This window comes from Thamnophis sirtalis, unplaced genomic scaffold (assembly GCF_051295495.1).
Source record: "Thamnophis sirtalis isolate CommonGarterSnake01/CBP01778 unplaced genomic scaffold, rThaSir2_p1.2 scaffold_7, whole genome shotgun sequence".
NCBI classification, from domain to species: Eukaryota; Metazoa; Chordata; class Lepidosauria; order Squamata; family Natricidae; genus Thamnophis; species Thamnophis sirtalis.
In genome coordinates this window covers 10,837,900-10,865,322 of record NW_028261387.1, presented here as the reverse complement: position 1 = coordinate 10,865,322, position 27,423 = coordinate 10,837,900, and the positions used below count along the sequence as shown (strand labels likewise).

The 27,423-nt window shown below is 42.9% G+C and overlaps 1 protein-coding gene across 1 annotated transcript in view; it reads right to left on the bottom strand.

The window, feature by feature from the left end:
• Positions 1-27,423, bottom strand: part of PALMD (palmdelphin) — a 102,115-nt gene that overhangs the window by 31,913 nt on the left and 42,779 nt on the right. Inside the window, exons 2-3 of the mRNA XM_087719298.1 lie at positions 16,128-16,173; positions 4,240-4,320 (exon numbers count right to left, since the gene is read on the bottom strand). Coding sequence (XP_087575424.1) covers positions 4,240-4,320; positions 16,128-16,173 — 127 coding nt within the window. The remainder of the gene's footprint in view (positions 1-4,239; positions 4,321-16,127; positions 16,174-27,423) is intronic.

Here is a 27,423-nt window from a genome sequence, read left to right as displayed (position 1 = left end):
AATTGAACCTTGAGTTCCAGCTCTAAATTCATTAAGTTGGGAGATTCAGTCAAGGTTCTGGATCACATTGGGAGAATATTCATTCATGCATGCCTCCATCCATCTACAGATGGTCCTTGATTAACAACCACTCATTCAGCTACTGTTCAAACTTAAGATGGTGCTGAATACTTCATAAGATGACCTTGTACTCATGGCTCTTGCAGCATCCTGAAGTCATGCAAGCTGTTCATGATTTGTAACTTTCCCTGTCGGCTTTCCACAAGTCAATGGGGAAGCTGGCAAGATGTCCTCACTTAACCACATGGTCCTTGCTTAGCTGTGGCATTAAGAGCTGCAGTGGCACAGTGGTTAGAATGCAGTACTGCAGGCTACTTCTGCTGACTGCCAGCTGTCTGCAATTTGGCAGTTCACATCTCACTAGGCTCAAGGTTGACTCAGCCTTCCATCCTTCCGAAGTCAGTAAAACTAGGACCCAGATTGTTGGGGGCAATATGCTGGCTCTGTAAACTGCTTAGAGAGGGCTGGAAAGCATTGTGAAGTGGTATATAAGTCTAAATGCTATTGCTATCTGTGGCCGACTGCTGAAACTGTGCCAGCTAAGTGGCCCAGTCACATGGTTTTTTTTTTTACTTATCGCTTAACAATGGAGTTTCTGTTCTCAATTAATGTAATTAAATGAGGACTGCCTGTATCATGCCATACCATAGTTTCTTTATCCATGGTTTACAGAACAAGCCACAATCACTGCTATGCTGCCTAGAGATGTTCTAGTAGGTAGGATACAGAGGATGATGATGATGATCATCGTAAGAAAAAGAACTGGAGAAGATAACAAAATACAAAGACCTACAAATAGAAAGAGAACAACTATGGCAAAGGCAATCAAGGGTAGTACCCATAGCAATAGGCCCCTTGGGTGCAGTCCAGGGGTGGGTTTTTCACCCCGTTCCAACCGGTTCGGTTGGAACGGGGCCAGCGGCGTCCTCGTGCATGCGTGCAGTGCACGCATGCGTACTAGCTCCTGTGCGATGCTCCAGCTGCTCCTGGAGGATCGCGCAGGCGCTGTATGCGTTCTGCGCATGCGTGGAAGCGCAGAACTCGTCAAAACTGGGTAAGAAACATGGGCGGATCCTTCGGCGTTCCCGGAAGTTACCTACTTCCGGGTTCGCCGACCAACCAGTTTGCGGGGACCGCCGCGAACCGCCTGAAACCCACCCCTGGTGCAGTCCCAAAACAACTGGAGCACCGCTTGAACACCTTAGGCATTGACAAATTTGCCATCAGTCAATTGCAGAAGGCGGCTTTACTTGTAATTGCTTCGATCCTGCGATGATATCTGTAACACCATCAAAACTCCAGATGTGCCTATCCCAGGTCCTTGGTAAGGACTTGATAGGTAAACAAAAATGCCAAACCCAGACTGAACATCTGGCTGACTGTGCGATTAATAATAAAAATAATAATAATAAGTCACTGAAAATCAGATGGTCAAGATCTTGTGGGATTTCCGTATACAAACGGAAAAAATACTGGCGCATAATACACCAGACATCACACTGGTTGAGAAAAATAAGGTTACAATCATAGACATCGCAATACCAGGTGATAGCAGGGTCGACGAGAAGGAATATGAAAAAAATAGCAAAATACCAGGACTTAAAAATCGAAATTCAACGATTATGGCACAAACCAGCAGTGGTAATTCCAGTGGTAATCGGCACACTATTCCAAAAGCACTGGGATTACATTTAAAACAGTTAAAAATGGACAAAATCACCATCAGTCAAATGCAAAAAGCCGCACTGCTTGGATCCGCACGGATATTACGAAAATACGTTACGACGTCCTAGGCCCCTGGGTGGGGCCCGACTAGTAATCAATGCCAAATCCGGCGAAACAACTGGCCGCTGTGATACAATTCTGTTGTTGCGAATAATAGTAATAAATTAGTACAATTTATACAGCCAAACCAAAACCAGATGAACCCTACCATAAGTTAGTTCAGTAACTATGTATAGATTGGGAGCAGAGACTGCTGCTTTGATGTGTGACTTTTAATGTAGTGAAAACTAGTGGCAGTCAACAACTGAAGAGAATCCTGGAGCAATTTGATCCCCAAAACACTTGTGTGATGGGACAGACCCTGCCATCTGAGCAAGATCCATTAACAACATTCCTTTGCTGCTGTCGATTTTTCCAGTGTGGGCAGACTGGAAAAGCTGAGAAAGATTGTTTCTGCAATTTTAACAATTCCTACATTTTTGTAGTTGAGTTTGACAACCAAATACTCTCAATTTGTTCTCTTGTCCCCTGGGGAAGGCTCTATTTATGATTCTGGCATGGATTATTTTTTTTGGGGGGGGCTACCTTTTAATAAATAAGCATTGTGGGGAGTTTAGGTTGCTTCAGTTTTTAATGTGCTATGAAATGTCAAGCTGTCCTTGATAAGCCGAGCTGAGAGCATGCCGTCATTTTTTCCTCTTCCCTTTCATTTATGTCAGGCTTGCCATTTGATTCATCTATAATTGAGATTCTATTCCAAGCAACTTGGCAGGTTGAACATCAGTGTAACATTTGCAGATGACTCCCCAAAGTGTAGGAAGTGGGGTTAAAACATCTTTTCCTTAGACCCATTATTATAATTGACCAAAGTTTTGCCAGATAAAATCAGTTACTGTGTGAGTGAACACACCCTGTCGGAGAAACACACACACACACACACACACACACACACACACACAGACACACACACACACAGACACACACACACACACACAGACACACACACAGAGCGCCATACTTTATACAGGAATTATTTCTGACAATGATCTCATCTGAAATACCATGACCAAGCAGCACAAGCCAATCATTTGTGTGTCTGCTAAAATCCTCTAAGCTGAATAAATTGACAGTAGGAATATAAAATACAATATAGGTAAACAATATTTTGGTATAAATAGCTAAGTATAAATAAATATAGAATTGTACATAAAAAATGGATAAGACCATGAATGCAAGATAGAAATGTATAGAAGGGAAAACACTAACTGTAAAAAAAAAACACCGATACAGAACTGCTGTATGATATATGACGGCACTTCTTGTTCCTATGTTGTGTTAAGTCGTGTGTTTGTTTTTGTTGATGTGTTTTGTGTGTTTAAAATAAAAATTAAAAATAAAATAAAATCCTCTAAGCTTACTTAACGGAGTTGACTTTTTCTTTAACTATTAAAAGTTCAAAATGCATCAATAAAATTGAAGCCGCAACCATTAAAGAAATGAGACCTACGAATTAGATATTTATAGCTTGAGCTGTATTGATTATACAATTTATTTAAATTCAACACACACACACAGACACACACACACACAAAGTGTTGGAATGATAGGCTGGAATAAAAGACTAATTTATAGGCATATTCATACAGCATAATTCTAAGCATACAGTAGATTAGACTTTCCTTCTAGACATGTAGTATTAGTAACATCTCCCAACTTCATGGCCTGGTGGACACATTTAGATTGTTAACGAACTGGTGACACTTGTAGAAAATGTCTACTTGTGAGATTGGCAGATGCACAAGTTTAAAATCCAAATACTAGTCTACAGCCAACCACCAATCTTTTGGAGTGTGTTTGGGGCCTAGAGGTATTGTGAGATGGGCAGATTACACAAGTTTAAAATTGAAATGCTACTCTACAGTCAACCACCAACCTCCTGGAATGTGTTAGAAGTATTCTTATAAATAGGGCCATTAGCTACTATTTTGCTTTCATAACTAAGACAGGACTAAAACTCACACTCTCTTGGTTTCTAGGCTGGCACCTTAATCACAACATCAAATTGGCTCTATGTAGTTCCCAGGAGTCAAAAATGACCAGATACCACCTAGCCCAGTGTTTCTCAACCTTGGCAACTTGAAGATGTCCGGACTTCAACTCCCAGAATTCCCCAGCCAGCGAATGCTGGCTGGGGAATTCTGGGAGTTGAAGTCCGGACATCTTCAAGTTGCTAAGGTTGAGAAACACTGACCTAGCCTATCTACCTTTTGAAGGAGAACAGCAATTGGATGCACTATGCATGGGACCTTGACTGAATATAGAGAGTGAAACTATGAAACAGGCTCCCACAGACAGAGTTTCAGTATTCTGTCCCCTATTCCTCCATCACAAAATCTTGGTTTGTTTGGATACATACATTTCTAAAGAAAAAAAGAAAATAAAAGAACACCTTACCTTTAAATGCTGGTGTTTTAGCTTTTCTTCTTCCACTTTAAGGCGCCTCTGAGTTATTTCCTCTTGAAGTTTCCTTTTGTCCTGAAAATGGCGAAAACGGGAGATGGTATACATAATGATGCTATTTTATTTTTAAAGTCCATACATCATGGCTGCATTAGGTCTGCAATACAAGCTTTGAGCATATCCTAACCAGCCATTTTCGATGTATGGCATGTAGCAGGGCCTAGTCTTCTTAAGGTTCCTGGTAGGTTTTTATGCAGGTGCTAGATATTTTGTGCAATCAAAGGCAGTGCTCGTTAACAGATGGGATTAAAGGTAATTACACTCCTCTTTAGGAATTATTTAGTGTGCTAAAGATTTGCAGGAGTTGCTTAAATTCCTGGAAGTGCTGTCTTTATTGCCTCATTATCACGGGAGAACAGGGCAGATAGAAAGCCCTCCGGCTCTTATTTGCTTGTAACCTAAGAACCACGAAACCACTAAAACCTTTTGCTCCAATGAGTCTCCAACTGTTGTTGGCTGCATTGTTATTAGTACCCTGTAGAGGACAATCAGATTGTCCTGGGAAAGGAAGAGCAAAGGACGCCATATTGAAAGAGGTAATTGTGAAAGAAGCAGGCCAAAGGAATGCAATTGATTGATGGTGGTTTGTTTTGTAGCTTGGAGCGAAGGGAAGGACGCGACAAGAGTTAAGAGGAAAGTGACTTTATTCAGCTCATAGTAAACTGCGATTCGGCGTGGCGTGTTTCGCGCCCTACATTTATACCCCCGGGTTTGAACGAGGAGCCAATGGGCGTCGAGTAGCTTGGCCAATCAGGGTGAGGATTGAACCGGCTCCGCCCGGGAACCAATCAGGAAGGAGTCCTTTGTTCGCGCGCTAGTTTTCCCGCGCTAGTATTCAACACCCCTCCCCCCCCAGTCAAAGAGTTCTTTTGGGAAGGGCAAACATAGTCTTGTAGGTAGGCGGGGCGGTGGCGTTCTCGCCCTGACCTTCGTGGCTCCCCGGCGGTCGTTGACAGGGGGGAACCCGCTGGCGGAGGCGTGTCTGTGGTAGGGCGGTGAACCTGTGGTTCGGGCCCGCGGGAGAGAGCTGGCCCCGGGTCCCCTGTCCAATGTCCAACTGTCTGGGGTGGCGTTTCCGTGGCAACCGGAGTGTCCGGTTGCGGTCCCGTGCAGTCTGGTTGGGGTGTAGGTTCAGAGTCTCGATAAGGGCTTCGAGGAAAAGAGTAGCCGGTTGAGGCGTGCCTGTCCGGAAAGTTCGCATCGGCTTGCCTCTCGTTCCCCGGGTGGAAACGGTCCGATGGGGAAAAAATCAACGATGTTGGCTCCTGGTGTGAGCGGGTGTGCGCAGGGCTCGGGCCGTCTGTTTCCGCGGGAAGGCGACGCCTTAATTGGTCCACGTGGCGCCTCCATTGTGCTCCGTCGGCCAGGCCGACCCTGAAGGAACAGGGGCCGGTCAGAGCTGTGATGGTTGCGGGAACCCACCGTGGATCCCCGGAAAAGGAGCGGGCCCATACCGGATCCCCTAACCTAAACGCGTGGGAAGGGAGGGCCCCCAGGTTGCTCGGCAGATCCCCTGCGTAGAGTGGATGGAGCCTGTCTAGGGAGGTTCGCAATCTCCTACCCATCAAGAGCTCTGCGGGACTTTTATTCGTCGTTGGGCAGGGTATGGAGTGCTGGCTCAAGAGGTAAGCCGCCACTCTTTCTTGCCAGTCGCCCTGGCCCATGCGGCCCAAGGCTTCTTTCGCTGAGCGAACTGCGCGCTCCGCCCGGCCATTACTAGCTGGGTGATAGGGGGCTGTGGCCGCGTGTCTGATTCCTTGCTCGGCCAGGAATTCTTGGAACGTGGTGGAGGTAAACTGGGGCCCATTATCGGAAACTATCACATCCGGTAACCCATGGGTAGCGAACATCTTACGGAGGGCCCTCACTGTACTCTCCGCTGTGGTGGAGGTCATGATTACCAGCTCCACCCACTTAGAGTAAGCATCTACCACTATCATAAAGTTTCGGCCGTGGAAGGGACCGGCGAAATCAATATGTAAACGGGACCATGGGCCTCTAGGGATTTCCCACTCGCGAGGGGCGGCTGTGGGGGGATTCGGCCTGGAATTTTGGCATATTCTACATCGGCCTACATAATCTGCGATCTCGGAATCTAACAAGGGCCACCACACATAGCTACGGGCTAACGCTTTCATTCGTGCTATGCCTGGGTGGTTTTTATGGAGTGCAGGCAGGATTCGTGCCCGCAGGGCTGTGGGGATCACTACAACCGCTTAATGCCGGAGACTGCAGCCAGGGCCTCTTTATCGATTTGGCTGTAGTTCCGCTCCGTGGAGGAGAGTGTCCGGGAATAGAAAGCTATGGGGGCTTCTGAGCCGTTCGGGAGGACGTGGCTCAGGACCGCCCCAACGCCATAGGGGGAGGCGTCGCAAGTCAGAATTAGAGGCATCCTATCGCTGTACTGGATTAGGACTGCCGATGAAGTTAAAATATCTTTTATAGCCGCGAACGCGTGCGCTTCACGGCTACCCCATTTCCAGGCCGCTGACCGGTCAAGTAGTCGGTGTAGCGGCTCAGCTAGTGACGCCTTGTGGGGGATAAAAGGGGCGTAGAAATTTAGAAGCCCCAGGAACGCCTGTAATTCCGCCCTAGAGGTGGGTGCGGGGGCGTTTTTGATGGCGGCAACTTTGGAAGGAGTGGGGTGGATGCCTTGGGCATCAATGAGGAACCCCAAGAACTCAACTTTGGGAACAGCAATTTCGCATTTGCTGCGCTTTAATTTCAGTCCTGCCTCCCTAAAACGTGTGAGGACCTCCCGCAGTGTTTTCAGGAGTTCCGAGTGGCTGGGGGCTGCGACCAGGACGTCGTCGAAGTAGGGAACGACGCCTGGGAGCCCATGGAGCAACCGCTCCATGAGGCTCTGGAAAATCCCAGGGGCAACCGAGACGCCGAATTGTAGGCGGCGGCAACGGAAGGCCCCACGGTGGGTGACGATGGTCTGGGCTGTAGCCGCATCGTCGTCTACGGGAAGCTGCTGGTAGGCCTGTGCCATGTCTAGCTTGGCGAAAATGCGGCCCTGTCCTAAGGAGTGGAGTAGGTGCTGCACTACGGGAACCGGATACGGGTTTGCCTGCAGGGCCAAATTGATGGTCGACTTGTAGTCGGCACATATTCTCACCGATCCGTCGGGTTTGACCGGGAGGACTATGGGGGTTTCCCAACGGGCGTGATCTACGGGCTCGAGTACCCCTTGCTCAATAAGTTTGTCCAGTTCTGCGTCTACTTTTGCTCGCAGTGCGAAGGGAACCCTGCGTGCCTTTAGTCTAACGGGAGCGACCTGGGGATCGAGGCAGAGGGAAATGGGGGTGCCCTTATAACAGCCCAACCTCCCGTCAAATACATCTGAGAACTCGTCTAGAACGCTATCTACGGCGAGGGGAACTACCCTGTGTACCCCTTCTATGGTGAGGCCCAAAGCGGAGAACCATTCCAACCCCAGGAGAGCGGGCAGGTTGTTTCTAACGACTAAAACTGGGAGTTTCCCTTTAAAATTCCCGTATTCTACCCGGATGTGGTATATCCCGGCTGTGGGAATCCCATTTCCCTGGTAGTCTAGGAGGGAGACCCGGGCGGGGCGCAGCTTTCTCTGGGGAACCCCGGGGCAAAGGCGGGAGAACAAAGCCCAAGATAGGAGAGAACGGGATGAACCGGAGTCCACCTCCATTTGGCAAAGCTGACCTTCGAGCCGGACGGCGGTGCTTATTTTCCGGTGGCCGGCAGGAACGTGGGATGCCTGGTAGACCACGCAGTCAGCGCTGGAGGGCTGATAGGTTGAGTAGCAGTCCTCAGTGCGCTTCGCGGGACGTGGTTGCTGGCGGCGTTGCGGCGCCGGGCGCTGGTTGCTGGGTTGCATGAACGACGGGGCTGGCAGGGGAGCCCGGCATACTCTGGCGAGGTGCCCTTCTCCTCGGCAGCGGCGGCAAACGGCAGAGCGGTACGGGCAGGCTGCGCGGCTGTGGCGGCCGCCACATCCGCGGCAAGGTGCGTTTGGTGCTGGCTGAACGGGCGCCGGCGGTTGTTGGGGTGGCCTCTGCTTCGGCTGCATCCTCATCTGGCCAACGATTTCCTCCTCCTCCTCCTCGTCTTCGGCAGGGGAGAGATCGTCGACGAGGTTCGTCTGGGTGGACGGCCCCGCGGCGGGTTGTGCGGGGGGGTTTAGCTGGAGGCGTTCCATGTCGGCCGTGGATTGTTCGGAGAGTTCGGCTGCTCGCGCTATCTCCACGGCTTGCATCAGGGTAATCTTGTGGTTCCGGAGTAATCGGCCGCGTAAATGTGCGTCGCGGACCCCGCACACAAACTGTTCCGCAAGATTCTCCTCCAGGTCTGCGAAATCACACTGGGCGGCCACGGTGCGCAAAGCCTCCAGGAAATGGCTGATGGACTCGTTGGCCCTTTGTACTCGGCGGCGGAAAGCGAAACGGCGTGCAAACAGAGAGGGTGAGGGAGCGTAGTGGTTCCTCAGCCTGGACATCAGCTCGGCCCACCCAAGTTTGTAGGCTGGCCTCGGGGCGGCCAGGGCTCTCGCAGAGGCGAACATGGACGGCTCACAGCAGGACAGGAAGAAACTGCACTTCTCCTCGTCGGTCTGAGCCTGGTTTTTCGAGGCGATCAGGTAGCACTCGAACCGCTCCATGAACCCGTCCCATGATTCTCCGGTGGCTCCGCCGAATGGCGCGAAAGGAGGAAGCGATGACGCCATCGTGATGTGGAGCCGGAGAGAGGGAGAGAATGACGGAGAAAATTTCGCGTTCGCTGCCGGCGTTCTTGGTCCGAGGATAGCTTGCTAGCTGGTTCAGACGCGGCGGCAGCTGGCTGTTCTTCTCCGTGGTCGCGGGAATCGGAATCCCACCCTCGTCGCCAGTTTTGTAGCTTGGAGCGAAGGGAAGGACGCGACAAGAGTTAAGAGGAAAGTGACTTTATTCAGCTCATAGTAAACTGCGATTCGGCGTGGCGTGTTTCGCGCCCTACATTTATACCCCCGGGTTTGAACGAGGAGCCAATGGGCGTCGAGTAGCTTGGCCAATCAGGGTGAGGATTGAACCGGCTCCGCCCGGGAACCAATCAGGAAGGAGTCCTTTGTTCGCGCGCTAGTTTTCCCGCGCTAGTATTCAACAGTTTGCTTTGGGTTTTTTATTTTTGCAAGAAGCAATGATGGCCTAGTTGTCACATATAAGCAGTTTACAAACCACAATTGCTGGGCTCATATATCCTAAACTAGATGATTGCTCAACATGAATTGCAAAGTCACCTTTGGAACAGAGAGGGGCAGAGAGGAAAGGTATATCAGACGAGTTTAAAAGGAGGTGAAGAAAGCTTATTACAAATTTGAATGGAAAGCTTTTCATTCAAAGCATGAAAATGTTGGAAACAGAATAGGCAAAAGCCTTTTTACTGTACTTGGCTAGGTTTCTCTCATCACAACTATGGACTACCACATTTCAAAAACTTATTTATATCTGCAGTTTGGTCTTTGCTCTTTGCTCAAGGCAAACTAACTCATTTGCTTAAAAGACACTACATTCAGCAGAGATCATGGTGTAAAATAACTGTGCAAATGAACTACAGCTTTTTTCCTCAATCTTAGCAACTCCTAGTGAGATATATAAATTTGATAAACTTAAATTTGATAAGTTGTATTGATTGCAACGCACAGAATTCTCCAGCAAGCTGGCTGGCGAATCCTGGAAGTTAGAAGTCCCTGCATTTTCAAGTTGCCAAAGTTGAAAAATCCTGATCTATAGGACCCTGTTACCCAGAAATAAACAAAATAGTTACCATAAATACAATTGGTACATGTGTGATTAAAAATAAGTTCCGAAAAGCAGTGTTTAAACCAATAAATGAGGGAACCAAGATCAGAATCCCCCTACAATTTTGTGAGAACCCTCAGCATGATATTCATTTCCCCAGTTGGATGTTACAGCTGTGAAATTAGAATTAATTATGGTAGACTCCTGCTTTGACCATCTTGTGATTTGAATAAAAAGAAAATAAAGCTGATTCCAAATAAGTATGAGCTGTTAACTGTTGATAATTCTATTTGATGGGAAGATATTTGACCTTCTATCGGCCTAGAAGAACAGGCTCAGGTCTGCATGTTCAGATAAGTGTGATGGCAAGAGGTGCTTTCAATTGGGTGAACTTAATTTATTAACATGCTGATTGAATTTACCAACTTTGCTAAGACTGAACAGGCCTATTTTTATCCATGGATTGGTTATTCCCTGGCACAGATTACTGTATGGAGATGTTTTTGAAGGAAACAGTAATGAGCAGATTTCTGTTGGGTGTGTCTACCAGGGAGTGTATCAGCTTCATTGGTTTAGAGGTCACACTCAAAGGACTAATTTTCATTTATAAAAAAATTCCTTGATGCCTTGAGAGTCCTGCTTGTCTAATGAAACAACAACTCCACAATATGTGTCAAGCTCCACACAGGTGACGAAAATCTAGGGAGCAAGAACTATCTATGATTTCAATAAGATGTCTTTGAAACTAGTTGGGGTAAATACCGAATCTTGGAAACTGTAAGAATTATTTTTTGTCAGAATGCACACAGTATGACTATGTTGAGACAACTCAGGAGCAAAATAGAATAAATAGAGGTTTTCCTCTTAAACTCGTATCAGCCCAAAAACCTTGCTGACTCATTCCCTGCCTTATATCATTGTAGCAGCTGGTCAGCTCTTAAAGTATTACCCTGACATTTTTCCACATTCAGCTATAGGGAGTTAGTTAAGGTGGGGTATCTGAATGCTTTAAAATGCTTCTGTCCAGTTTCTCTTCAATTCAGCTAAGTTGTCATTTGCTTAAGCTATTAATGACCTTGTTTGCTATCTCTTGATTGTCTTTAATCTTGTATTTTCTTCATTTCCTTTTCTGTATCCTTATAGTATTTTATATTACGAACCAGGAACTCTATTCATTTACCTGTTTTCTGTGCATGGATAAAACAGGAGAAGGGAGGACCTTCTTAGTGGTGGCACCAACATTAAGGATTTTCTTACATGCTGGCTGCTTGTAACAGAAATGTGAAACCATACTTTCATAATCTAGTCTTCCCTTTCTGACTGGCATGTGATCATTAATGTTTGCTGGCTTTTTCAGTGATATTGTATGCAGTTTTATTATTGTTTTCCTATTTGGTTTTATATCATATTTTACTAACTGGCTATTTTATTGTTTAATTTTGTACTGAAAAGTTCTGTAAATTGGCTTATGAGGAGCATATGGATAGAAAAATAATGTGATTAAATAATATAAGAAATAATTAAACCTAAGAGTTCCAAATCTTTAGTATTATATTACTGAGATATCATGAAAGTTTTACAGAAAATAGATGATAAGAAATGGGGCATTACAGGATATCTAATAAATTCATTGTTCAGAAAAAAATTATTCTTGCTGAAAAAATAACTTTGCCGTAAAGAGAAGTAAAGGAGCAGGCATTTTACACAATTAGTTTTCAATTTACAATAGTTCATTTAGTGGCTGTTCAAAGTTGCAATGGCACTGGAAAAAATGACTTATGACCATTTTTCACACTTACGAATGTTGCAGCCTGGTCATGTGATCAAAATTAAAATGCTTGGCAACTGGTTCATAGTTATGATGGTACCAGTGTCCCAGGATAATGTGATCACCTTTTGCGACATTCTGACAAGCAAAGCCAACGGGGAAACCAGATTTATTTAACAACCATAATACTAACTTAACTGCATTAATTCACTTAACAACTGTGACCAAGAAAGATCGTAAATGGGACAAAACTCACGTAACAAATGTCTCGCTTAGTAACATAAATGTTGGGCTCAATTGTTGTAGGTTGAGGACTACCTGTAGCATTTCGTGATTCCCAACGAACCTTGGAAAAAGCACTGTTGACTTACTGACATGTTTGATGTTTGATGTTTAATAAATTTATAAGCCGCCCAAGGACTCCGGGCGGCTTACAACAATACATTTAAAAATAGAAGTTAAAAGCACAAAAACATAGATTAAAAAGACCACATACACCCAGTCTGATCGGGGCTGGAACTCAATTGTGAGTTCAACAGCCCGGGGCCTGCTGGAATAGCCAGGTCTTAAGAGCCTTACGGAAGGCCATGAGAGTGGGTAGGGTCCGGATCTCTGGGGACAGTTTATTCCAGAGGGTTGGAGTGGCTACAGAGAAGGCCCTCCCCTGGGTAGTTGCCAGCCGACATTGTCTGGCTGACGGCACCTGGAGAAGGCCTTCCCTGTGCGATCTTATCGGTCGTTGGGAAGTATGCGGCAGAAGACAGTCTCGCAGATATCCAGGTCCTAGGCCATGTAGGGCTTTAAAGGTGATAACCAGCAGCTTGAATTGCGCCTGGAGACCAATGGGAAGCCAGTGCAGCTCGCGGAGGATAGGTGTGATGTGGGTGTACTTTGGTACACACAATATCGCTCGCGTGGCTGCATTCTGGACTAGTTGTAGTCTCCGAACACTTTTCAGGGGCAGCCCCATGTAGAGCGCGTTACAGTAGTCAAGCCTCGAGGTAATGATCATCTGCTTTCATCCCACTGAACCACCTTTCCCAGGATTCTCTGTATAGACTGAGGAAGTCACTGTATGTCCATTGAAAGAGCCTGCTTTTGATAACTTTAGAATTCCATTACAAGATAAATATTTCAATTTTATTTTTGATAGCTATTAAATACCTAGTTATAATAAATGAGAGATTTCCCAGTAAAATTGCTCTTAATGGTTTTATTCTGTCTCTCTATTTTTTGCCACATGCAGAAGATGTCAAGCTGGCATTTACTCTGATTTCAGGGAAAAAGTGATGGGATGGGATTCAAATAATTTAACAGGGAAAAAGAATCTCCCACAGTCTAAAGGTGCTCCTTTGTTTTTTTTACGAATATATTGGCATCATGCATGCTTAACATTTGCTGCCTAAACCACAGGATAAAATGATTCTCCCCTTGCTATTTAACATGCCAAAAACAAGAAGGGTGGCCCTTTAATCTTTTAACTGCTTTAAACAACCCTAAAATTGTTGATAGGGTATAGTGGTGCCCAGGCAGAGCATGGAAAATAAAATCAAGATGATGATTATGTAGCGTGAGCCATTCTAAGAGATGGGCGGTGTATACATTTAATATCTCATGTATATGTATGCCGACATTGGCACATTTAGAGCCGGAATAGTCTGTTGATCATTCTGAAAATGGCATCTTGATTATTATTTTTTTACACCCTCCTTCTGAAAGAATAGCATCCTTCGTCAACCCTGAGGCAGATGTTGGTTAGAGGGCATTATAAATGTGTCCTCCAAGACAGAAAAATGCAGAAAGACAGCCCCTGTATCTGCTGCTTCAACTAGTTGTTTCTCTTTATCTCATGGTAGGAATCTGGCCAGAGGGGAAATTAATTAAGTTGATGGAATAGCTTTAATTACCAAGGGCTAGATGGTGGGTGAGTTCTATTCCTAAATTAATGATAAATCTCTGAAGAATGTTTCTTGCTGGCAGAGGTAGACTAGAAGGAGAGCCTGTGTGTCCAACTGTTTTTAAAGTTTGTTTACCATATACACCTCTGCTAAGCAGTTTGAGATAGTACAGTTAATCCAGATTTCAAGAACATCTTGCTTGCCAATCTTTCCTTTCTTCCGGATGATGCCACATAAGCACCCTGAGAAAATCCAATGCCTAACTTGAATGGGTTATCACAATGAGTTGGTACTTTATAAGTGAACTTTTCTGAGCTGAATGTTTCTACCGTAGTGAAAAACATGTTTTAACAGACTAACTGGGGGAAGCAGGTGCCTGCTATTTGGGAATGTCCGTTAAATACCAAATCACATTACTGTGATACTTTATGCTCTTACACAAGGAAGATAAATTACATAATTTGTTTCAACTTAGGTTACTTTATTTGCACTGCGCATCCTGTGCATAAATGATATAAATGAAGCCTTTGGGGCAGTCGTATCACTGTAAAAATGACAGTGTAAAAGAAATTTGTTTTGCTGGGTGCAGAGCCTCTTGTATCAAAGTCTCCTAAACTGAGGTTTTATTTATATTTGCAATCAGGGAATTTTGTCTCTTCCTTTAATGGTTTTGAGTGAGGATGGCTTGTTTTTGCTTTTGCTTATCAAATAATATGCATTTTATTGATTTCTAGGATGCCTGAAGAATTTCTTTGTATGCTTTGGATATTTCTTTTTAGAAATGTCGTTTGAGAACATTTCGCCCTTTCCTTTGAAAACTTTGCCCGACTGTGGACTTCCTATTTGTCACAATATAAAATAAACACATATTCACCCAATTTAATTTATTTTGGCAACTCTCTGAACGGAATATGGATGGTGGCACACAAATAACAATTAGAATGTGTACAATTATGCAATTCCTCTAGGAGCAAAATGTATTTTATGATAAAGCTGAATTTCTATACTATTTTATTGTCATGGATATGGAAAATCTTTTGGTCCACTGTTTACCAAGAGGCTATGGCAGGCTTGTAAAAAAGTTTGTATAATTTATTAGGCTGCATACTTCATAACAATTTCTCTGATTGCTCATTTTTAACTGAGCCTTTTAAGGCATGGTAGTTAGGAAGGAGATGGGGAAAAGCCAGTGTCTTCCTTTTCTTTTTAAAGCTTTCCAAATGTTATTTGGAACATTTTTTATTCAGTATTAATTACAAAAATGTGTCTGTATTGGTACACCTGGCTCGACAGGTAAAAGTTACATCTATTGATCAATGGGATGTTTTTTATTCATTGATGGAGAAAGAATGCCTGATCTAAGAGTGGTTAGCAATTGATAAAGCTAGCAATAGCAGTTAGACTTATATACTGCTTCATAGGGCTTTCAGCCCTCTCTAAGCAATTTACAGAGTCAGCATATCATCCCCACAGTCCGGGTCCTCATTTCACCCACCTTGGAAGGATGGAAGGCTGAGTCAACCTTGAGCCGGTGAGATTAGAACCGCTGAACTGCAGATAACAGTCAGCTGAAGTGGCCTGCAGTACTGTACCCTAACCACTGCGCCACCTCGGCTCTCTAAGATATGCACAGGTTAAAAGTTAGCTTATTTTTCCTTATTTGCCCCATTTGAAAATTGCTCCCTTAGATCTAACCAATGATATATTTACAGAACAGACAAAGTCTGTAGACCCAATTTGTCAAAGCATAGGAGTGTGAAGGTCATTTTAGGTCAACAGACACCGGAAGACAATGCATTTTGATATTATATTGTCTTCACCTCTGTATTGTCTTCTGATTAACACAACACTTTTGAAGACATTTTCCCACCTGCATAACACACACGATTGACTTTTAAGGAACAAAATCGAAACCACCTGACTGTAGTATGAATTGACCTGAATTTCACCTCCACTGTTTTTTTTTAAAACAATCACAACCTCAACTACGTTGGTGTTCTCCAGAATTATCCACAAGTACCCTTTCCGCTAGGCAGATGTCTTCCCTCCCTGGTTATTTACGTTCAAACTATGGAACTATCGAATTCATTTTCCTTTCTGGTTTTCTGTCCTGGTGTCCTTCAAACGCAAAGTTTCTTCAAAGAGTCACTCAGACCGAATGGCAGCATTGCAGAAGCACAGTGTGACTCCAGCATCCGTTGCATTCGGTGCTGTGGAGCTGTCAGCTCAGACGATGCAAAGGCAGTTTGGCTAAAGAATTATGCTGATCTTCAAACTCCTGGGCCACACCGTCACATCAAAAAGAACAGAAAACAAAAGGCTTCTGAGAGTAGAAGACTACATTACAAGCCGGACTGAGAATGAGAAAGTATAATTTTCTTAGACGTGTAGGTTCTTACTTACCGTGATGGCCTGAAACCTTTCCTTCAGCAGTTCCTCTTCTTCCATTCTGGAAGTGAAACAAACACACAGGTTGTGAAAGCTACAAAGGAATACCAGACTCCTGTCTGTAAGAAGGTTTCCAGTTAGATGCTTTGAGAGACAGAGCTCTTAATTCCACCAAGGAAGGAAGGAACCCGACTTAGCTGGAGTGTCTCCGAAGTGAGGGCAAAACTGCTCACATAGACACATACAACAGGGTGTGCTGAAGAGGCAAACGTCCAGAATCCTGGCATCAGTTGACTGACAAGTTTGAACGGCAGAACATAAGCCTTTTCCTTCTGCGGCAGCTGCCAATTCTTTGTTGTAATAATACACACGCTTTGCATGCCACAGATTAACTCTGGAGTGGCCAAATATTTTCTTTTCTTCCTATCCCCCAACCAGAACACCAGTCATGTTTGCCTGTGGAATTCCTCTTCAGTTTTTGTTTTAATGGGCAAAATAGAAAACTTTGGGCCTTTTTAAACCCCGCTTATCCTTTCATCCTTCTTTGAGAGGTCAGGAACAAAAAAAAGGAAAAGAGCAATCATTTCTGTAGCAGACAGCAGGATTTAAAACCTAATCTTTAGGATGCCTAGCGGGGTCTCTACAAGGTGGAAGCGTTCCCATGTTGTCAAAATAAATTTCTCGACTGAGAAAAAAAGTATGTTAAAATTTTGAGTAGAACTCTTGTTTAATACCATCTATAATGGGTTCCACCACAAAACCGTGGTAGACAAAAGCGTGGTCGACGAAAGCGCGTATGTGACGTCATCACAGCGCGACAAAAAAGATCGAAAAATGTAAAAATAAAGCGAAAACCTTACCCTAACCCCCCCAAACCCTAACCCTAAACCTAACCCTTAACCTAACGAAAAACCTAACGCTAACCCTTAACCTAACGCTAAACGTAACGCTAACGCTCTAAACCTAACCCTAACCCTTAACCTAACCCTAACCCTAACCCTAAACCTAACCCTTACCTTTATGTGAATCGGCTTGCTGTAATTTAATTTTTATTTCAATTTTTCGATCTTTTTCGTCGCGCTGTGATGACGTCACATACGCGATTTCGTCGACCGCGCTTTTGTGGAACGCGGTTTTGACGGGTCACGCTATAATGGTCTCAGGACACACAGGTAGTCCTTGACTTACAACAGTTTGTTTAGGGGCAGTTTGAAGTTATAACGGCACTGAAAAGAAGTGACTTATGACCATTTTTTTTGCAGCATCCCCACATACGTGATTTACATTCGGATGCTTGACAACTGACTCAAGTGACGACTGCAGTGCACCCTTCGGTCAAGAAAAGTCAATGGGGAAACCAGACACACTTAACAACCGTGTTACTAATATAACAACTGCGGGGATTCACTTAACTGTGGTAAGAAAAGTTGTAAAACGGGGCAAAATTCGTGTAACAAGTTTCTCTCTTTTTTTTTTTAGCAGATTTTATTATTATTTTTTTCCCTTCTACAATACCTTACAGTCATTACATCAACATTGTTATGTCATCATACCTGTACGTGTATATAATATTTCGCTTCTATATTTACACACCTTAATACACAGTTCTACATATATTTATATATAGTTTTTGGCTTAATTAATTTTATTCTTGTTTTGCAGCCATTTGTACCAATTGTTCCAAATTTCATAATATTCCGACTCTTCTTTATCTTTTAATTTCAGTGTTAATTTGTCCATCTCTGCACAACCCAAAGTTTTTTTTTATTACTAATTCGTCCGAGTGGGTATAATTTTGTTTCCAGCATTGGGCAAATGCTATTTTAGTTGTAGTTAGCAGATGTGTTAATATGTACTTAATTTTCTTTGTATATTTCCCTTTGATTATTCCCAGTAGAAAGATTTCAGGTTTGTATTTTATCTGTTCTCCTGTAATTTCTTGCAACAAGTTTCTCACTTAGCAGCATGAATTTTGGGTTCAGCTGTGGCCGTAAGCTGAGGACTACCTGTGTACCCAGAGAGAGAATTAGATCTTCTGTTCTCACAATAGGAGGAAGGACTGTCTAAATTTAATTAAATTTATATACCGCCACAAGTGCTCGGTCTAACTATCTCATTGGCAGTTCCTATGAGAATGAAAGAGAACAAGTCTCCCCCCCCAAAAAAACCCCTGCCATCTTCCTTGCCTGGAAGCCAAGTTTAAATATCCAAGGAGAGTACAAAAGAATGAAAGTGATTTTCTCAAACTATATACCAATTTTGAGTATTTTGGAAGGGCCATTTGACAAACTATTTCTTTTATAAATCTGCTAAGCAGGCTGGTGACATTTGGGAGAATGGCTGCTATTAGCCCCCCTCCAATCCTCCTCCCAGCTAATGATTCTCCTACCAACAGGTAGGAGAGGTGGGCTCATTTTGCACGCGCATAACCGGAAGAGCAGGTTAAACTGAAATCAAAGTCCAGAGTGTGGCCACAGGGCAGATACAGTACATAGTCAAGGTCAGACAAGTCTATAAGTTGTAGGAACCTGCATGGATAGGTTGCGTCAATCTTACAACACTAAGGCAGGGCAGCACTTATCATAGTTGGTGAAAGGCAAGGAGAACTCCACTAATTGCTCTTTCTACTATTCAAATGGTGCAAAGAGCACCCCAGGTATGGCCAGTGTGGATCGGGTACAGTGGTGGGATTCAGCCGGTTCGCACCTATTCGGGAGAACCGGTTGGTAACTTTCTAAGCAGTTCGGAGAACCGGTTGTTGGAAGAAATCTTTTGTTTTTTTCCCCACTTTCCAGGGCTAATCCTGTAAGGAAGGCAGGAAGGAAACATTCTGGTGTTGTTTCTAGCCTCATCTTTATTGCCCTGCTTACAGAAACTGCCTTTCCGGTTAACCCTTATTACCATTGTAACAACTAAGGCGAAGTGCCCATCGACCTGAGTGACATTGACTTGGCCACACCCACATGATCACATGACCACAGAGCCCCGCCTACCCAGCTGGTCATTAGGGCAGAGAACTGGTTGGTAAATTATTTGAATCCCACCACTGATCGGGTACTATTCTTGGTCTGGATTGGGGGAATATTTTGTGTGCCTCTAAGCGGAACCCTCAGAGCTCTTGCCATAGCCATCTTCTTCTGATAAGAAAGGTCATAAGTGGTTTTATGTCCTCTCTCCCTGAACTTGGCAGCTTTCAAGGGTGATCGTTTCCTAGAATTCCAGTCCTGTGGTGCTACAAGTTCAAGTTTGGAAAACTGGGGCGTTCGTCTGACTTCTGAGATCTATAAGCCAGCCCATCCCAGTACTTAGTATTTCCAGCCAGCCCACCATAAAAACATTTCTCTAACGAACTTCACAGCATATATGAAGAGTAAGCAACCAATGATCTTGGGTGATATTGATGACTTAGGAGATTTTAATTTTCTGTAAATTCCTGGGTAACCCTGCCTGAACGTGAGGTTTTAAAAAGGGAACAAAAAATAGAAAATGTTGTTGGTGCAATGTATTATGATATGGACCCAAGGTGGCGCAGTGGTTAAATGCAGCACTGCAGGCTACTGCTAGATCAGCAGGTCAGCGGTTCAAATCTCACCGGCTCAGGGTTGACTCAGCCTTCCATCCTTCCGAGGTGGGTAAAATGAGGACCCAGATTGTTGGGGGCAATATGCTGACTCTCTGTAAACCGCTTAGAGAGGCCTGAAAGGCCTATGAAGCGGTATATAAGTCTACTGCTATATGGAACCATATACAAGGCAGAAGATATTAAGCATTTGCACGGGAAAACCAAAGGCGATTTTGTTTCTTCAGTACCAATATGGTACTGAAGTATCCAATAAAGTTTTACTTTTGGGAATTCAATTCTCCTGAAAGTGTTTCCTTGTTTTAGGTTCGCTAACAGGACAATTGACACAGAGGTTGTCCCCCCCCCCCCAAAGTTAGAATTGGATGTTTAATTTCTCAAAACAAAAGTGAACTTTACGGCAACGTTGAAAGTGGCTTAAAACTGTTTGAGAAACAGAGCAAGTTCTTTCCTTTTCTTGTTAAAAGGACAAGCATTCTAAAAATACACACACAATGCTTGCGAAGCAGGGGGTTGCTTTGTGAACCTTTTATTACAAATCTCTGACAAAAGTGGAATGTGAATTATTTAAGATGTCACATGATATCAGGCATTGTTTCATAGCTTCAGTATTAGGTAAAGTTACCTTATGAATTGCTCAAGTATGCAAGGGTGTGGGAACTGGTCAATTGCTTCTCTTAAGTGTAAAAGTGAATCTAGCATATGGATCTTATATTTGAATGTTTTTAATTGTAAGGAGAAATGAAAAAGGGAAACGTTTTCTGATTTGGGAAAGTTTTCTCTGTTGTCAGCTATAGTTGTTAAGCAGAACTTCCAAATCCTAGTTTAAAGGATTCCCTTGAAAATGTTGCATTTGGAAATCAGGATGACCTAATTAAATGTTATAGTGTAGATATAAGCATATGGAGAAAATATGCCCTTTCATCCTTGAGCATTTCTTTCCCAGAATTCTGAGTAGATCAACTTAATGTCATATGATCTTTTTAATTATTTCAATCTTTTGAAATAATTAAAAATCTTTAATTGAAATAATCTTTTTAATTATTTCAATCAGCTTCAAAGGTAAGTTTGTTTATTTATTTATTTATTTATTTATTTATTTATTTATTTATTTCCTTCTAGCTAGAAGTTCCTTCTAGCACTGCTGTCTTTTTACAGTTGTGCTTAATTTGGTTCTTATGCTAAGATAATTTTAATCTATTATAGATGTTACTTTATTTATTTAATTTATTCCCTGCTTTACTGCTCTGCTGAGCATTCTGGGCAGCTAACAACATTAAAGGAAAAACTTATATAAAGCGAATATATATATATATATATATATATATTAGATTTTTTACAACCCCTGGTAAGCCCCAATTATGGGAGGAAGCTAACTGCTTCCATCATCTGTCCTTCGGCTCGTCACAAGAGTCCATCACGACAGAAACCCAATATTTTTACTGTTGCCTTTGTTATATTTGTGTTTTTTTATTTGTGACTTTATTTATTTATCAGCACAAATAAACACACACACACACACACACACGCACGCACACACACATATATATATACATACATACATACATACACACACACACACATATACATACATACACACACACATATACACATAATCACATACACACATGTACATACATACAATACACGCATATACACGAACAAACTTATTTTAAATAATCGTAAATTAAATGCGAAAGCCACCTAATAAATAGAATTTATGGAAGAGAAAGAGGTCTTTAGAGATTGTCTAAATCCTGTTACAGTGGGACAAAATTTATCCATTCAGGAAATGCATTCCATTGCTAGGGAGCAGTTCTGCAGAAAACCCTTTCTTACGTGTATAAAAAAACTTGGCATCTAACAGGGGAAGCATCTGCAAGAAAATGTCTTCTGCAAACACTGGAAATCATTTCCATATAGATGTGTGTGGATATTTAATTTTATTTTTGTGACTCATCCTTTGGAAAAAGGGCATTACTTATTATTTTACATGGAACATAAATAAAAATCAACTTGCATATACTTATCTAAACTAATCTTACTATACATTTGTTTACAATATATTAATAACTAACAAAGTGTATTTAACATTAAAAAATGAGTTTGCAATTAATAAAGAAAAAATGTATAAAGTACTATATTCATATCAAAGTCTCTAATTGTTCAATTGAGACTTAAGGTATGTAATAAAACAGAGAAATTCTTCAGGTCATTGGTGGGGGTAGTAGTATCCTTCCAAACCTATAGTATCATTTCTAATACTAAAAATATGCAGTTCTAATTTTTATCACCCTGTTGCTCTCCCAATCATTGATATATACTCTAATGCAAAAGAACGTGACTGTCTACAAAACTCAGTATTTTTCTAGAGTAAATTTGAAATTTGACAGATTTAATTTTAAAAAGCTGACTCAAAAATGAAATCAATTTACAACTTTGTTTTTTCTCTAAATAAGGTATAGAGAACCAACCGAATGTTATTTCTCTGAAATGATTTTTTTTTCTCTCCAAAGAAGAAAGATCACGCAATGACCTTAAGTTAAAGTTCTTTTGTAATATCTTACAAATAACTTTTCAATAACTGGCCCACATTTTTTTCTGTTCTGTAACTTGATACCTAAACTTGTGGCTTAAGGGAACAGTGTGCTGGACTGAACAGCTGAACATTTTATCTTTCAAATCTTTTTAAAGCATTTGGATCTTCCTGTTTTGTCTTCCCTAAACTTTCTCTGAATACATCTAAGATAAAGGTTCGATTTTTGCAACAGCCACCCACAAAAGAATGTGGGCTGACCTGTTAAAGTTTAGCAAGAAGATTATTTATTTGTGTCAACTTTCCATTTATGAGACTCCATCGTTGATTATATAGCAATTCAGGGTTGGCTCACCTGCTTGATGTCCTTTCTATCCTTTCCTTTGTCTCTGATAATTATAAATGTAGAGTTTAGAGTTTTAAACATTTAGTAAGATTGTTATCATCGTTCCCATTTATCTATCTCTTGCATATTGTTTGGTACAGTAATGACACCATGCTTGAGGCTTTTAAGTACACAGCATTAAGATGTGTGTTTTTCTTCACGAGGTGAAGGTGGCGCAGTGGTTAAATGCAGCACTGCAGGCTACTTCAGCTGACTGCAGTTCTGCAGTTCGGCTGTTCAAATCTCACCGGCTCAAGGTTGACTCAGCCTTCCATCCTTCCGAGGTGGGTAAAATGAGGACCCGGATTGTTGTTGGGGGCAATGAGCTGACTCTGTAAACCGCTTAGAGAGGGCTGAAAGCATGAGTCTAACTGCTATTGCTATTGCTATTGCTATCTTATTCTCTCTTTTGAACCTTGTAGCAAGCTGCTCTGAGTTTAAGATTCAATCTTTGCTGGCCCATTGTCAAAAATGTGTCAGAACTAACCTTAGAATAGATAATAAGATGTAGAAGGGGCATCAGCATTTTACTGATTGGAGGACCGTTAACAAAGGACAATAAAAATTCCACATCCAACAGATTGGGGTAGATATTAGATGCTGAGGGGCCACACTTGGTGGCCAAAGCCCACAGTGGACAAACACATTTCAGAATGAATGAAGTTATGTCTAATATATGGCTAGGCTAGGATTTCCCATTTTGCCCCTGTTTTGGTGAGATTTTTTTCCCCTTTGTGGTTATTTTTTTGTTATTTGTAATTGTATCATACTTGTGTATCTCCATGCACTATTTATTGCATTAGAACCACAGTATTTAAAGCTAGGTTGAGAAAAGGAGAGGAAATCATTTTTCCTATGCACAGTGTTTTCCCAAAAATAAGACTGGGTCTTATATTAATTTTTGCTCTAAAAAGATGCATTAGGGTTTATTTTTTGGTTAGGTCTTATTTTTGGGGAAATGCAGTACTAAATACATCCATCTGGCTGACAACATTAATTGGGGCGTATTTGGAGGGGGTAGGCCTTATGAGCATCCTGAAAAATCATGCTAGAACTTATTTTCTGCTTAGGTCTTATTTTTGGGGAAACAGGGTATTACAATCACTTATTTTTTAAAAATTAGGTCGCTGTGGGATTTATGTCCACCTAGCTTTCCACAAGCAATAGCAATAGCAATAGCAGTTAGACTTATATACCGCTTCATAGGGCTTTCATCCCTCTCTAAGCGGTTTACAGAGTCAGCATATTGCCCCCAACAACAATCCGGGTCCTCATTTTACCCACCTCGGAAGGATGGAAGGCTGAGTCAACCCTGAGCCGATGAGATTTGAACCGCCGAACTGCAGAACTGCAGTCAGCTGAAGTAGCCTGCAGTGCTGCATTTAACCACTGCGCCACCTCGGCTCTTACCAGTAGAAGACTGTCACTTTCCAAAATGGCTTCAATTTCAATAGCTCCTTAAATATTTGGTCCATTTAAGTTTGTTGCTACATAGGGTAGTCCTTAACTTATGACCAGTTGCATAGCATCTGTTTGCAACAATGGCTGACCTTCATATTTACGACAGTTCTGAAGTTCTGATGGTCAGCCCCCTTGAGCTTGTTTGGAGGTTCTAGCAAGGGAGCGCAGCCATCATATACTCTTGACCAAAGATTGTTACACTCCTTCTATCTGGGATGGTCGTCCTCTTCCACCGAGCACGCAGCTTCGGGAGGGACGCACATGGAGCGGTGAGGGAGGAAGGGGACACCCGCCTAGCCTGCCAGATCAGCCGAATCAACCCTGGCGATCAATGGGGCGACAGATGTCGCAGCCAGATCGCTGTCACATCCGCCAACCTGTCCTTTTGCAGTCCCGTGACCATATGTTGAGTACTCACCAACTGGCCAGCCGTGGCACGACAAAACCACGCTCGACTAAGCCGCACCCAATTAAACTGCGTCGCTGACATCATCAACAGGGCAATAACAGCAAGCGCGGAGAAAGAAGGGTAATTAAATAGTGCTTTGAAAGCAAGCCGATTCAACTTAAGGTAAGGGTTAGGTTTAGGGTTAGGTTTAGGGTTAGGTTAAGGGTTAGGGTTAGGTTTAGGGTTAGGTTAAGGGTTAGGGTTAGGTTTAGGGTTAGGTTAAGGGTTAGGATTAGGTTTAGGGTTAGGTTAAGGGTTAGGTTTAGGGTTAGGTTTAGGATTAGGTTTAGGGGGGTTAGGTTTAGGGGTTAATTTTAGGTTTAGCGTTTACAACGTGCTTCTGTCTCCGCATTGTTGTCGCCTTGTTGATGACATCAGCTACGCGGTTTCGTCGAGCGCGGTTTAGTCGAACGCGGTTTTGTGGTGGAACCCTGGCCAGCATTTACAGTTGTTGGCACAATCTCACTGACATATGGGTGCATTTGATTCTCTTTATGTTGCCATATTCATTTAATATGTAACAACCACAGTGCAAACAACCATCAAATGTTGGCTAGTTGGTGAGTATGCAACATACGGTCATGGTACTTGCAAGGGAGGGCTGGTCTTCAGAACTGGGTCATAAATGTGGAGGTCTGCTGCAACCAGAGGTGGTATTCAGACGGTTTGGACCGGTTTGCCTCAACTGGTCGTGGAAATTGTGGGTGGGCCTGCCCACCCGCCCCGGCTCTACGTGGTCCTATTAGGCACCTTTTCAAGCCAGGCTCATGCACGCAAGCCATGCGCACAATCAAAGCGCATGCACGGAAGCCTGAGCACATGCATGGATGGGGCGCATGCGAGTGCACATTTGTAAACCAGTAAGGAAAGTAAGTGAGTATCATCCCTGGCTGTAACCATTGCTACTTTTGTTTAACAACCATCACAAAAAGGGTCATAAAATCACGTTGGTCATGTGGGTGACCTGCTTTATCATGACTTACGGCCATAGTGGACAGGTTCCATTATGATCACAAGTCAAGCACTACCGGTATTTTTCCTTCAGTCAATATACTTTTTCCCACAGATTAAGTCTTAGTGAGAACTGGATAGGCCAGGTATCATTCTGTGTAATTTTAAGCTTGTTTTGTCTGTGATCATGCCAGAACCAAAAAAGCATATCTTGACAGCTCTAAAGCTGTGCAAAAACCATAATCGGTAGATTCCTCAGAGAAGGAATGATAAATCTAGCAATTACAATTAAAGTAGATCCCTTTATGGTTCTTTTTTGAGATGACTGATGCCATCTCAAAAGTAAACAATCTGTTCTTAAATTTTAACGCACTTTTGCAACAACCAGTTCAGTGGTGGGATTCAACCAGTTCGCACCTATTCGGGAGAACCGGTTGGCAACTTTCTAAGTAGTTCAGAGGACCGATTTTTGGAAGAAATCTCCTTTTGTTTTTTCCCCACTTTCCAGGGCTAATCCTGTAAGGAAGGCAGGAAGGAAACATTCTGGTGTTGTTTCTAGCCTAATCTTTATTGCCCTGCTTACAGAAACTGCCTCTCCGGTTAACCCTTATTACATTGTAACACCTAAGGCAAAGCGCCCATCGACCTGAGTGACCTTGAGTTGGCCAAGCCCACCCAGTCACATGACCACTGAGCCACACCTACCCAGATAGTCATTAAGGCAGAGAAACGGTTGTTAAATTATTTGAATCCCATCACTGAACCAGTTGTAGTCAAACGTTGGTTCTGGATGTGATGGATGCAGATGTAACAATACGAGGCTTGGAGACATTTCATCTGGCCTAATGAAGATTTGCTTCTGGAGACCCTCCCCTTTGCTCCATATATTTCATTCCGCAGATTGTAAAGCAGTTGTATGTAGCAGTTTGCCAGTGCTCAACCACAGAAGATATTGAAATAACTATATTAAGAACTGACTGTGGATTGGGAAGAATTGAATGATTTATGCTTTGCATTTAAAGCTATCACATGAGCCTTGCATGATGAAAACAACAACTAGTAGCGAATATAAATACTCTCTTGTTCTCAGGATTTCGTTCCAAAAAGGCAATCTTAAATAAATGTACAGTTGAGGAAATGCATCAGCTGCTGCTGCTTCAACCGTAGCTTTTAACATGTTCTAAAATGGTGCTTCGCCAAATTGCAATGGCTGTAGAACACACCCTGATCTGGATTTTAAACCGGAGGCATATTTCACGATGTTATATTCCCTGGATTAAGACATGGGGAGAGACGTTCCCTGCCTTGTTTCTGTTTAGAAGGCATAAAGAAAACTGAAAACAGTGACTCATAAAAAAAAAAAAAAAACTAACAGCCTCCTCTGAAGGCATATTGTTCTGCTACATTTTCTCTGTATTTTCAGCAAGAGCGGATGGAAGGAACGCCAGAACGATGGCTCATACGAAATTGGTCAGACAATTTTTCATGCAATGGCATTCCCGTGAAGGGTTGGAGGTTAGATCTTCATGTAAGACACCACTGAATAAATATGTCATTTGACAGATGCCTCTCATTTCTGAAATTATTTTTCTAAAATATATCATTGTTCAATGGTAGGGAGGATACATCGTTCTCAAATGTCATTGCTGTCATGTTTATGTTCTCAGAAAGAACAACATTCCTTGGCCACATCACTGTGGCTTGCCAGTGGAGTTTAGCATTATGCATTATGTTTAACTTCATTTCAGTTAACCTGGTGTATAAAGGTAAAGGTAAAAGTTCCCCTCACACATATGTGCTCATCGTTCCTGTTAGATCGGGTAAAGGAAGGCACACAAAGGCTTCTGTAACAACAGCTCTTTATTACAAGTCAGATAAACATCTGGCTGAGGAAGGTTCGGACAGCAGCCCCTTTTAAAGGGATCTGTCAAACCCTTTGACCAATGGGAT